Source organism: Hydra viridissima, unplaced genomic scaffold (genome assembly GCF_058129835.1).
Source record: "Hydra viridissima isolate aposymbiotic clone 2 unplaced genomic scaffold, HvirCarnegie_v1 scaffold_6, whole genome shotgun sequence".
NCBI classification, from domain to species: Eukaryota; Metazoa; Cnidaria; class Hydrozoa; order Anthoathecata; family Hydridae; genus Hydra; species Hydra viridissima.
The window spans coordinates 17,456,179-17,470,853 of record NW_028324305.1 but is presented as its reverse complement, the minus strand read 5'-3'; the positions used below and the strand labels follow the sequence as shown (position 1 = coordinate 17,470,853).

The following is a 14,675-nucleotide window of genomic DNA, read 5'->3' as shown; positions in this document are numbered from 1 at the left end:
TTAAAGTAATTTTTAAAAGATTTAAATAGTTTTGACTTTTAAAAGATTTTATTGACTTTTATTTTTAATTTTCAATGACCAGAGCACACTTCTTTTGTCCTGGGTATATAAATGATCATAATGAAGGCCCCTTAAGAAAACTTCCTCGGGGCCCGAAATTTCTCTCGGCTGCTATGTTTACATGTACATAAAATTTACAAAAGTTAACAGAATTGATGTACTTAAATACAAGTCTAGAGTATATATTACAAATATGATAAAAGTAACAAAACAAACCGCTTAAAACATACCACAATACCGGAAATTAAAGCCAAAAATATTTTAAACATGGTTTAAAATACAATTAATATTTATATGACAATATCCGATGTTGATTAGTCGCTTTAATAGTACGGACAAGCGTCTATATTAAATACATAAATAGTCTGCATTCTTTCATTAACAGCGAGTCAAGTTATGGAAGAGTTTTTGAGTGAGTTTTAGTTTTAAAATTATTTGAATACCTAATGTAGATTTGTAGATTTAGTTAATTTATTGTTCCAGAACTTTTTACAATTTAAACGTCAAAATCTAAGTTAGGAGAAAAACTTTCAGGTCTGTAAAAACAAAAATTTAGGATTGTAAAGTTTGCTTGAGTTTATTCATATTCAAAATGTTAATATTTAATTCTTATATCTAAAGTTCCTTTCATCCCATGATATAATTGCATGTCATAGATATCTGCATATAAGCTAGAATTTTTTTTTACTTTTTGGCAATAGAAATTGCTTTAAAAAATGGCAATGACTGAGTGAATTAAGGATATTTGAAAAGAACTTTTTCTTTTTTAATTTTCTAGTTATTTATCTCATTGAAAAAATCAGGCTCCATTAAGAGTCAATCCTGAGTAAATTACTGAGTTTAAATTAAAATAATAGTTAATTATCAACAATAAAAACAAATTTGAAAAAAAATAAAAAAAAAATAAATAAATAACAGTTAAGTTCGTCATTTTGTGTGATGCATTATGTGCCAAATCACACTTATGCTACTTCGTGCGGCAATTGATTTCCAAGGCTAATTTTTCTCTTTTGAAAATATACCTTGTTTAAACTTGCGTTTTAAACATTCATAATATTATTGCATAGTTGAACTTTAGTTTGTGACGTTGCTGCTTAGTTTAGTTCATTTGTGTATAACATGTTTCAAAAGGTAAGAATCGTTTTAAAAAACATATTTAATGGGCAAGAATTATAGTAGAAGAAGATGTTAATCTAAACTTTATCTTTTATTATGATAAATGGATGATAAATTTTTCGAGTGATCATTTTTTTTTGTAGAGGAACAAATTAAACAAGTTGTATTTAGACTGTTGTGTTGTTGTTGAGTGTTGTTTTTTAATCAACTTGTTTGCTTTGAACTTGACACCTTTTAAAATACGTAAGCAACATGAAAGTTTCAAATATTTTTTTCTCCATGGAGGTGTGGAGGGGTTGAATTTGTAAATAACTTTAGCCTAAATTGCTAATGAAAACTATTGAATAACTTTACTCGGTTTTCATTTAATGTTAGGAATTTATGCAGAGGTAGAAATATTAAAGAGGGTGGAAGAAGTAGGGGGTCAGTGACATCTTCATTCGTTTTATACCTTCACTTACAAATGTCTGAAAAAGATTATTTAAACAAAATAAAATACAATTGCATAACACCCCCACCCAGGTGAATCAGTTGTTTCTTAAAATATAAAAATATATTCATTATGTTAAAAATGAAATACTCTCAAGTATTTAAGTAAAAGCTATTTTTTCCGGGAAAAAAAAAAGTATTATATTGAGCTATAAGCGAGCGTCTTTGATAAAATATACTATTTAGTGTAAAGAAAAGCAACATAAAATTCTAAAAAAACTTTTTCGCATCTATTACAATTTAAAATATGCACTCACGCACGTACACTACTTTTTTTTATATATTATTATTATCATTATTATTATTATTACTATTATTATTATTATTATTATTATTATTATTATTATTATTATTATTATTATTATTATTATTATTATTATTATTATTATTATTATTATTATTATTATTATTATTATTATTATTATTATTATTATTATTATTGTTATTATTATTCTTATTACTACAACAACAACAACAACAACAACTACTACTACTACAACTACTACTACTACTACTACTACTACTACTACTACTACTACTACTACTACTACTACTACTACTACTACTACTACTACTACTATTACTACTACTACTACTACTACTGCTGCTGCTGCTATTATAAGATTGCGTGCGATTTCATTTTTTTTTTAGTGCGGTTTGTATAAAAGAATATAACTAAATTAGCTGTCACTAATTTAAGTCTGACTTTAGCTCTTGATAATCCATTAAATTAAGCAGATACATTCACAAAGTGTTATAAATTTCCTAACAAAAACATAAAAATATATTTTAACAAACTTATACAAAGGATTTAAATAACAAGCTTGCAATTTGTATTCGAGTAAATATAGATCGACGTTGTTGAATTAAACTTGTTGTAACCTTTACTTTATTAACTTAAAGTGTTTTGTTTTTTTTTTTCGAAAATCGTGTTAAAATTTCTCATATTGCTTGATTTCTTTCTCCTCGTCAGTAAGCGGATTTTGCACGTTAATTTCGTCCATTAAATTTTCTAACCTATTGTTATTTAAACGCGAAGTCTTACAGTAAACAAAGACGAAAATAAAATTGTTGAAGTCAAGAAATTTTATAGTAAGTTGTTTATTTATTTATTTATTTTTGCTTTGTTTTTATAGTTAATTTTAGATTTGCTTTTCAGTTAACTATAATTTACGAAACTATAATATAACTTAAAAACAAAATAGTTCTTTCAAATTATGTAGAAATAAAGTAAAAATAAATTGTTTTATTTAATTTTGATGGCAGATTTTAAAATCGTAAAGGTTTTCTGGCGGCTAGCTATAATAATGCGCACGACCGTTTTGCGTAATATCTTTTTTTTAAGTATAAAAATTGGTTTATTCCACAAGGTGCCATAGGTAGTTATCAACACCTAAAATATCAACTATTCCTACTCGTTTATTTAACAAGTCTCTTTTTTTTTAATTTGTTTTAATTTAGATACTAATTCTTTTATTTTAGTTTACTTTATTTTTTCATTTTAACTGAATTTTTTTTTTTTTTTAATAATGCGTTTAAGATAAAAGTAGAAAGAAAACGAAGGTTACTGTGTCTCACTGTATTGATAAATGAAATGTTTTATTTTTAAAAAAGCGGGGGAGAAATACCTAAGTATACCGAACTTTAGGGGAAAGTTTTTCTGGGGGTTCATTAATTGAATATCAATCTTATGATTGTTTATACTTTTTCTTCAGTTCTTGCTGTTACTATTTTTCTATCGTTTTTTTCGTACTACACGGTTGTCATAATCGAAAAAAGCCAAAAAAAGACTCAGACATTTCCTAATCGAGGTCACCTAAGGATGGGTTCTCAATGGAGAAGGCCATAAAAACTTTTTCTACATTCTGATTGTTTACAGGAAGTTCTTTTTTCGCTTTTAATGTAAGTTAGGGTTTATTTTTTACAAAATAATTTCGAACGTAATTTCGAACTTTTTTCGTACTTCACAAAAAAAAAAAAAAATTTCTGCTAAAAAACGTTCAGCAATTTTGTCTTTTTTTTAAAAACCGAAGGTGTGTCGTAAATTAAGAATTTATGATTTAATGTATTAATATAGATATAATTAATTTTATGATTTAATTTTATAATCACGAAGATAATTAGTATATATATTTTTTTAATTAAGAAGATATTTTCGCAATCATTTTTACGCTTTTACGAAATTCGTTAAAAAGGAGTAAGTTTTACAACGTTTGACCCCTGCCTTACAAAAACAAAGTAGATTTAGTCCTTTTGTTCTGTAAAATACACGTAAAGATGATGTATAAAGATGATATTATATATGGAAATAAATGAGGACAGTTTGTTTCAAGTATGTGCACTAAACATTTAAGTCATGCTATAGAACTGAAGTTAATTGCTAATAGTTAAAGGTGGTAAAAAATAGTAAAAAATATGTTAAAAAAACTTTTCCTTACTTGAATTTCCTAAATATATGAATTTATATGAAAATGTAAATTTACATTTTTTGAATAAAATTCAAATATGCCTTGCGAAATGATAAATTCGAGTTTAGTGTGAAAAAAAGTACAGAGATAATGAGTAAGTTCAAATGAGTCGTATTTTTCACTAATAGAGCTACTCATGATCTTTGATCATTAGCTGTTATTGATCGCAAGTTGTGAAATAATTATTTGATTGCCATTTTGATTGTGAAACAATTATTTGATCGGAAAGAAAATTGACGCCTTAGTTCATAATTCATTAATTGTCATTTCATTCAACTTGTCAATTAACTCATAAGCTTTAGTATTTCTCAATGATTAAAATATCGGAACCAAAAAAAGCTCTGATCGGAATTCACTAAAAAAATTTATCTAAATATCGAGAGACTTATTAACATACATAATTGATATTTCATATTAACATACATAATTGATATTTCATATTTACATACATAATTGATATTTCATATTTCAACACTTAACTTGCAATTTAAATTTGCAAGTTAACTTTCTTTATTGAACAATAATATAAACATGTAGCGGGATGTCACAATTAAAAAAAATCTTATTTACTCCGTGATCATAGTAAATAAAACTATGATTTTTGACTCTAAAATGGGAACAAACTTTTTTGGTATGAAGAATTATTGCAGTAAAGTAATGCAGTGACAAATTTTCTAAATGTAAAACTTTTTTTCTTATACTCTCATTGAGGTTTTAACGCAAAAAGAAATATTTCCCTGGATCTGTCGCCCAACAAAAAATATTTTGTTAAAAAAAAAACGTCGAACAAAAACATTTCAGATTTTTAAAGTGTTTTTTTTAATATTAAAAAAAAACTTTTGTTTTAAGAATAAAAAAGATTAAAACTTTGTGTATTTAAGCCTGAGCTTCAGATTTTAGCAAAAATATTTCAAAGTACAGTAAATGCTTATCTTGGTTTCAAATCAACTATGTTCAGCTTTCTATATCCCATTGGTTTAATTGGCACCCATATCCCGACTTCTTTAAGATAATCAAATATCTTGACTATTGATAGTAAGCGGGTGGCTTCTACGATGCCCTTTTTAATCTTGATATCTTTTTAGTATTCTTGATTATTATTAATTAATCAGTTAGGGCTGTGTGTGGCTTTAGTTTTTCTTGTCGTTTGCTTATCATTGGGTTTTTTAAGATTTTACTGTTCAGTAATTCTCCATTTTTTGAGACGAGTATGATGAGAATGGATTGTCCGTAAAGTAATTAAATTTTGACTGCAAAAAGCAAACGAGTTGTCATTTATCTGATTGAGCGAAACTAATTATAACTATTGCCGATGAACGATAATCGTTTGGAGAATAATATTTTTACACTATAAAAGGAGAGTAGTTTTTTATTAATAACTTGTGAATGTACGTAGAAAAACATTGAGTTATTATATTGTTTTTTTATATTCTTTTTAATGTTGAGAATGTGTTTTTAACTTTAAGGAGTCATTTGTATTGAAATATTAGCTTTGTAATATTTTCTCTCTAATTCATAATGTTGAAATTTAGTGATAGATTTTATGGTGTTAAAACGAAATGACATTAGAAATGTTGTTATAAAAAAGTTGATTAATTTATGTTATTGTATGTTAATATATGTTAATGTATGTTAAGTTTAAACAAGCAAAAAAATGCAACACAATATAAAATATCTAAATGCTTGTTTATCAGATCAAAACAAAGGTTAATTTTTAAGAGTATTTAACGCTTATTTCTTTAGCTTTAAACCTGGATTTAGATATGAACTTTTTTAGTAAGAACCATTTTGTTTTTCTTTTATGATAAACAGCCAATAGTATCAGCTGTTTATCTTCAAAGACAGAGCATAAAGAGGACATGATAAAAACATGAAAAATAATTACGAAAATAACAAATGGTTCAATATTTATTGAGTCTTAGCATAACTTGGTTGCGAAAGGAACTTTTATTTTGACGTTTTTAAAATACTGCTTAAATCAATAAACCAACCTCAACACATAACATTAACAAGTGACTAGCTGCAAGTTATGTCACGAAATTTTTCAAATAGCAACACCGTTTCAAGTTGGTTCTTTAGCTTTTACAAAAAGTAAAAAGTGTAAAGTGATATGCAGTCAAATTCTTGTTTAAATTCATACAAAAAATTCAAGTTAATAAATTTTTTTATATTTTTAAGGTAACTGAAATGGTAGCTTTGATTGAGTAAATGATATTTTATTTTCAATAAATTGCTTTTAGTACAAATAAAATTAACAACATAGCTGTTTTTTGTTTTATTTATTAGTTTATTTTGTGTTCTTTAAATTATACCGCCAAAGATTTTTGTTTTTTTTAACTCAATTTATCTTATGGCACTTTCTACTCAGAAAAGCGTTCAATTACTTATTTAAAATATTTTATAAATTGTTATTCTGTACTTTCAAAGCCTAAACTAGGCTGAACGTTGAGTATTCAAGACCAACTTGGTTAATGTCATTTCGTAACAGTCTTCTTCAAGTTTATGGACCTTGAAAAATGTTAAATGGCTTGTAATATTGACATCACAAGTGTAATGTCAAGAGATTAGGAGATTACGAGTATAAAAGTTTCAAAACCAGTAAACAACTTGAATAATGCTTATTACAATTCCACAACTTTGTTAACCAGGCAGTATGCGCTTATAAAACGTTAAGGTCTATGGAAGAGAAGGGCTTTAGCCCTAAAGAAACTTGTAGAGGAATTTTTCTTTAAACTAACATTTAACACTAATGTTTTGAAATTAAAATATTTTGATTTAGTTAATTAAATATTGGTGACACTTATCTCCCGAAGACTGGATGAGAACAAAGAATTCGAAAAATTTTCATCAGATCTAATGCGATATTTTTGAAGATTTTTGAAGTCTTGAATATAACATTTACGTTTCACAATAAACACAGCATGTGTTCACAGAAATGGTCATGCCATACGAGTTTTGATAGCGCGATGGATTTATCTGGAGATGAACTCACCAGCCAAGAAGTAAGTCGGACATGTGTTAATAGCTAATGTAAATACTTATACTTTTTGTTAATAAACATCCTTTTAATCAAAATAAACGATACAGCTTAGTTTTAATGTCATGTGTCTGGTAACAACAATATTATTTTTTGGAGTCTCTGTAAACCGGCTCCAGGGGTTTGGATTACTTTCTTCAGCTGTCGACGACTCTTTTTTATAGAACTAGTTGCTTTTTTGTATTTATTAGACACGTACTTCATTTTATATACATTATATACAGCTCAAATTTATGTTTATTAAATACAAAGTAAGGTTTCACGGACTTCGTAAACTCGATGTTCACAAGAAATTGTCTCACTTTCTTGAGCATATAATAGTTTTGTTATGTCATTAAAATAGCAGCCATCTTACTATTTTTTTTCTTATTCTTCCTATTTTATATTTGTTTACAATAACTGGGTATAAATATATTATACTAGCTATAAGCATATTAGCATATATTAGTTGTAAATGCCCTTTTTTCACAGATGCGTTGATTTTTTTTGTGCATTAAGAAGCTAAAGAAAACGCAAATTTGTATATAAAAACTTATTTCTAAAGGTACGCGTTAAGATATTTTTGTACACATGAAATGCAGTAAAACAAAAACATAATGGTCGTCAATTTTACCGAAACAACGCCGTCGTTGTTCTATTTCCATCTTTAGGATTGATGTCACGTCAAAATTGTATTTTATTTTGCGGTTTAGAAATTTTATTTTGCGGTTAAAAAACAAGGTTTTCTAGTTTTTATCAGGCTACTAAAATATTTACTAATGATTTCTAATAAAAAGCGTTTCAAACAATAATCTTTTTTGGAGTAAAAGTAGGCAACAAGTTTGAAGTATCGTGATGAGGAAAAATAACAAAAAAGTGGGTGATTTTTAAGTCATCGATTTTGACCAACTTCGGTAACGTTGGTTGAGAGCTCTTTAAAACTTATGCCTTTTTTTTTTTGTATGTGTTTAGGAGTACATAAAAATTGAAGTACGAAACCCAAGAACTCATATCAACAAGACGAAAGCGTTGTACACTGACTATGAAATACATGTCCAGGTTTCTTTTTTGCTCTTTTTTTTGTGTAGCATTCTAATCATTTCATCAACAAACTACTTACACATAAACACCTTTCAGATGTGAAACCATTCGCTTTTGGAAAACATTGTAAATTAGATAAAAAAAAATATTCTTCCGTGCCCAGCCCAGCAATTAATTGTAAAACTGGTGTTTGGTTAACATTTTGAGCATGGTCCCTGTTAGAAAGGATACCACTTCTCTACGTGGAATAATATTAATGAGAAAATGTTGTTTTCTTTTAAAACATTTTTAGGATTTCAAATAACAGTCCTTAAATACTAATAGTTAAGGGCGTATTATTTAAAATCACGTGCGGACATTTAAACTCGACATAATAAAAACCTGTTATCCTGTTTCCTGTTATTTTTTAGTTAAAATCTCCTTTTGCGCATTTCTTAGATTATGCTAGGGCCGTCGGAAGGGGTTTACAATGTAGGAGAGATAAGTCAATTTAAAAACACGAACATTCTTAAATTTATTTAAACTTTGCTTTTCGAAATTAAACAACTTTTTGGTGACAAAAAATCCGTTCTTCAAAAATGAAAGGACCACATGCTCGCGATTCCCGACCGCATGTACCCTCTTCTTTTTTTTTTTAAGGTTAACCTTGAACTGATTTATTGTTTTAGACAAATAACATTGCCTTTTCAAAGTCTGACTCGTGTGTTCGAAGAAGATATTCGGATTTTCAGTGGCTGCACAGGAGATTATCAACTCAATTCTTTCTCGAAAGGTTTGCAAGTTAATTGCATTTCTGGGAACATTTTTATTACTATTATTCCCATGTGATTTATGATAACGATAAAAAATTAAATGGCTTGTTTCATTTAAAGTTGGTCTTAAAATGCTTTATAGGAGCTTGCCAGAGCTTCCTCCGAAACGATTGTTTGGCAGATTTAAACGACAGTTTTTAAAGTATAGAAAACGAGGTCTTCAGAAATTTCTAGAAAAGTAAGTAATTTTTATTTCCTGATCACAAATCGTACATTAGAAGCCCTTAATTTTAAAAGAACAACAACGATGATTTTATCAATTACTAAGCATAATACTTTATTACTTTATCAGGTAAGTGAAAAGCCTCTAAATATTGTGTTCCTTACCTTTACCCTTACAAAAATAACTTGTTAATAAATTCGCACTTTTTTCGAGCCTGATGGATCATGTGATCCTTGCTAAATGATCGATTTGATAAAGTCTGTATGTTTGTATGCATAAAATATGTTATGTGTTCAAAATTTAAGTGGTGAGCGAGTTTATTTAAATATATCGGAAAATTTTGATTTCTCTGAAAGAAAATTCCCATAATCAAAAGATGAAATGTGTGTTATGTTTTATGTGCCTATATTCCACATAAAATCTTTCACTTAAAACACGTCTTCGCTTTTACAAAACCGAAGTGAACTCAAACTGAAGACTAAGCTTTTGATAGTACGATAAATATTATTTTAAATAGACGTTAACTTCGGCCTTTATTGTAAGGGCGCTTTAATTAAGTAAATGCTATTACTGTAATGCTATTAATGTAAGTTGTTTTTTTAGCCGGTACTGGAACTATATTTGTTACTGTTTAAACTTACCTTTTCCCTTTGAAACTTATGAATTTCTTTATGTAGCATCGCGAAAGAAAGCGTATATCTCTCTGATATTTCTGTCCATTTGTTTCTTCAAACTGATCTTCCTGTGAAAGAAATAGAAAGTCGCTTGGGCGGAACTGAAAGTTGTGGAGAACTTGTTGACGTTTTGCAATCCGGGAGATGTTTTAAAAATGGCAAACTGACATGTGACACCCTAGATGACGAGAACTGTGATTGCGAAGGTGATAGCGGATTTTCTTACAGCAGCACTACTGTTTCAATTACTGACATAAGTAAGAAATTTTTGTTGTTTATTTATTTGTTTATTTGTTGTTGTTTATTTGTTGTTGTTTTTTTGTTTGTTTGTTGCTTTTTTTTCGTTTACTAGAAATAAATTTAAAGAAATTGTTTAAAAGATAAAAATAAATAAAAAAGTTCAAAAATTTATCTGATTTTGTTACCTTCAAGAATTAAAAATAACAAAAAATCGTTTGGAATTTTATTTGTTCGAAACGGAATTAATGGAATGTGTTTATATGCAGTGATATTAGCGCCGGTTGAGTCGAGGCAATTTTAATGCTTATTGAATAATTCTCGTTTCACAATAATCAGAAAAAAATTGCTGTTCTGCCGTAAGGCGCGTTTGCGTAAAAGTACAGTAAAATTTTTCACTGTAAAAACACGGTAAAAGTTTTATTTATCAAACAACAAACATAATTTAATTGTAACAGTTTTTAACCAATAATTTTTACATAGGATAATTTTAACAATAAAATTTATTACGGTATTAGTTTCAAAATATTAGAAACGTGCATCATCACCATCATCATCATCATCATCATCATCATCATCATCATCATCATCATCATCATCATCATCATCATCATCATCATCATCATCATCATCATCATCATCATCATCATCATCATCATCATCCTCCTCCTCCTCCTCCTCCTCCTCCTCCTCCTCCTCCTCCTTTCGACTATGACAATTTAACAAAAGGGAAACCCATTGAATTAGTAAAAAAAAGGTCAAGTTTAGTACAAATTTAAAATGGTATATGAAAAAACTCTCAAAGTATTTGAATCAACAAAAAAAAAATTATTTCAATAAACTATTAAACATTTTTTCCATCTGATAAAACTTTCTTTTTATCGGTTATAAAGTTGCCTTTTTATATTTATTTATTTATTTTTATTTAAGCGTCAACTCAAGCGCCAACTTATGAAAACTATAAGTTATTTAATACTAAAAAATGCTACGATAAATCACTTCAGTTCCAAAAGTCGTGTCTGACAGATGATATGCAATACGAAATCCTTCAAAAGACTGGACATTTACCCAGTGAATCTAACTTAACCTCAGAAGATGATATTAGTATCGATTATGACGCCGACAACGAAGTTGACGAAACTCAAGAAAATAATAATAACATTCTACTTTTAGATAACGACGAGTTATTTTTGTTTAAAAAAAATCTTGGAAAGGAATATACATTAGAACGTGCTTTTGAACTAATACAGAAACGAAGTAAACCATCGGAAAGATTTTTTGCCCCAGATTTAGATAGCGATGATTGCTTTGATGTATCAGAGTACGATATTATAGACTCAGACAATGAAGTTAGTTTTTTTAATAATTGCTTTGAACGTTTATCAAAATCACATCTCTCTATGAAGTCAAACAATCGTCCTGCTAACTCTGTTAGAAACATTCTGAATGAAAAAGATGGGCCTCAACTAAAAAACAAGTTTATTATCGCTAAAGTTCGTTCTTTGCCTAAACTGAGATTTCCTATGAAACACGTGGAAAGAAACAAAATTGTTGGCAGAAATCTTGTTTCTGATCGCAGCAGAGTAAACACATTAAAACCTTCTTCGACGTCCGATGATCTTATTTTTGCAAAAGTTTCAGATGATGATGACATTTCTATATTAAAGATACCGCAAGTAAATTCTGCTCAGTTAAGCTCTGATGATGACTACTTAACAACAATTCATACAATTGCTAGTAAAGACAGCCCTTTGGATACTCAATCTGGTGATGTTCCTCCGTCACAGTTCTATGATTACATAAAGAGAAGGAAAAAGCGTGCAAAAGGTCTAACTTCCCTTATTCTAAACTTTAAAGATAAACAATGCGGTCGATTTAGTGTAAGTGCTGTCAATCCCTTTATGTCAAATTTGATAGAATGTAATGGTAAAAAAATAAACTGCAACGAGAAAACAAATCCATTAGGAAACGAATTTCATCAGAGAATTTCAACTGCCACATTTAATTTCTCTTATCCTCACTCAGCTAAGACTTGTCCAAAAGATGCTCTTTATCAACAATCCACTCTATGTTCTTATAACACAAAGGACTCTCAATTGTTACATACGTATGATATTTTATAGTTTTGCAATTATTTATTGTTCATTCACAAATATTTAAAGAGAATTTTCTCAGATGAAGAGCGCTTGTTAAAAACTGAAAAAGGTGTTAAAGGTTCTAAAAACCAAAAATAATGAAGAAATTGAGAGGGAAAAAATAATGAAGAAATTGAGAGGGAAAAAATAATGAAGAAATTGAGAGGGAAAAAATAATGAAGAAATTGAGAGGGAAAAAATAATGAAGAAATTGAGAGGGAAAAAACTGTTTTCTTGGCGCTCTAGTTAGTTTTAAGTAAAGCCCCCTCTTTCCTTTTTTTTTTAAAAATTTTTACAAAAGCTTTTTAGGTGTACTAAAATTTCCCTTTTCTGTTCAGGTTTTGGACAGGCTTTTATTTTTTTTAATGGAAGAGGCTTCTTTTTTGTTTGAGGCAGGTCCTTCAAAAACTGCTGCGCAGTTTTCTTAGACTTTACATATCTTTTTTAGAATTATTTTTTCAGTCGCAAAATTTTGTAATCAAATTATAGAAAATAAATTATGTTTTAAATGAATTCAGAAAAAAAAGTGAAGCTTTTTTTTTTTTTTTTTTTTTTTTTGTCATTAAATCATAGTGTTATTATAGACCTTTTCTTATGGCAGTAACCAAAACTAAAAAAGAAAAAAGGGGAGTGGAGTTAACAGGTGATTAATTGTACGTTCAAAAAGAAATGCAACAGTCTAAATTTAAAGGTGTTAGTTTAGGGGAGGGAAAGATAAGGGCTTTAAGGCTCTTTAAAATTACGTGTTTTTTCGGATTTTATGAATGAAAAATAAAACTCTGCATATATTTTACTGTTCTCAGCATTCCTTAAGCTTAACTTTCTATGTGCGGATTTATTCCCAAAATTTTCATTTGTTCATCAATTTGCGCTCGCAATCGCTTTGACTGGATCAACCAATCAGAATTACTAAAACAATTTTTCCTGTTATTCTGATAGGTTGGTTTTAGAAGTGTCTTGGTAGCCTATTTAGGTAACACCGTATCCTTCGTTTTATATCCATCATTATCTTTCGAAAAAACACCCAGTTTTACCGAAATATCTTCAAAATAATGTTTGAAGTATTTTCATATCTCCCTCCTATTTAAAAACTGTGCCCCCAGTTATCCCAAATGCCCTCCCCATCCTTTACAGTTTGGACTAAATTATAAAAAGATTCATTAAGATAGTGGTCTCAATAATATTTCAATTTTTTTCTGAAGTAATAAAGCTATGAAGGAAGTAACACAAATTCACATTCTTATTTTCAGAACTTTTTTTTAACGCGAATTCCAAACCGGGGGTGTTCAAAGCAAAAAGAGGTGAGAAAAGTTTATGCAGCTATATAGTTCATTTACAAAATATATACAGCTTATCTATAATATTTACAATTTATTTTAAAAATATATGGAACTTTATAGATAAATTATTTTTTGCATTTTTTTCAACGAACTTTAAAATGATTTAAAATGAAAGGAAAATATTTTTTAAGTAAGCAATTCACACGAATGAATTTATAACTCCATTTGCCAAAAAAAACACAACAAAATAATTTCAAATTTGAAACAATTTCAGTCGTTTCTTGAGCAAGTGTTTCTTACAGCGTATGAAGAGTGTTGTAGAACTAAGTTGTTTATCAAAGAAGTATTGTATGTATTTCTGATAATATTATACTGTTATCGTTGTTTTTTTATTCCTTTGTTTTTCATTAATAGGTAATGTGAAATTTTAAAAGGATCATTAAAGTAAGCTCTTCATATGGCTAAAGCAAACAAAACTTTGAGTTTACTTTGCAAACATGAAGACCTTTTCTTTTTTTTGTAACTTTCCCAAGATTGACTAGCTTGCTCGCCATAATTTCTCTCTTTCCTTTACCCTTGGGAATCCTTTAGCGCCTCCACAATGATAACCCTAAAATCCTTATATTTCAAAGTTTATTGGAAGAAAATATTACTGTGAATTTAGATTGCAGAAGTTTGAAATTTTCCGAGACAGTGGAAAATTTCCATTGAATTGTATTTAGAATTTTAATTAAATGAAATCACGTCAAAAATATATCGAGACATATAATAACATCCTAACATATAATAGTTCATAAAATAATCATTTTATATTAACAAAATAGTCATTAATCTTAACTTCTGTGGTTGATGTTACTTTCAGAAGCCATTTCATTGCGAAAAAGTAATGAAAATTGAACATTCTATTAAATTGGGAATCAAAATCCCAGCATAAGTGTCTATCGCTCAAAAGAAAACGCTTAAAATAGATTCTATCAAGTTAGATTATTTTTTTGTTTAAACTAATTTGTATATATTTTATATAAATATATGTATACGATTTTATTATATTAATTTATAGTTTCCATTATCAATTCAAAATAGCTAATAAAGCAACTTTAGGTTTTTCTAACTGAGATAATAGTATTGTCTTATATGTCTACTTCTGTGGCTTTAGTGTTTCTTTTTTTAAAAAAAATTTCAAA

General features: G+C 28.1%; 1 protein-coding gene across 3 annotated transcripts; it reads left to right on the top strand.

Moving 5' to 3' along the window:
• Positions 1-375: 375 nt before the first annotated feature.
• Positions 376-12,737, top strand: LOC145190156 (uncharacterized). Of its 3 annotated transcripts, none has more exons than XM_090091721.1 (7): positions 376-472; positions 6,913-7,135; positions 8,122-8,208; positions 8,859-8,962; positions 9,085-9,180; positions 9,843-10,096; positions 11,007-12,737. In XM_090091721.1, the coding sequence occupies exons 2-7, from the start codon at positions 7,055-7,057 to the stop codon at positions 12,197-12,199; spliced, it is 1,815 nt and encodes a 604-aa protein (XP_089947847.1). In that variant the 5' UTR covers positions 376-472; positions 6,913-7,054; the 3' UTR covers positions 12,200-12,737. The 3 variants fall into 3 exon arrangements, with proteins under 3 accessions (XP_089947847.1, XP_089947846.1, XP_089947845.1); XM_090091720.1 differs by lacking the exon at positions 376-472 and adding an exon at positions 2,625-2,757; XM_090091719.1 differs by lacking the exon at positions 376-472 and having other exon boundaries at positions 6,875-7,135.
• Positions 12,738-14,675: the final 1,938 nt, after the last annotated feature.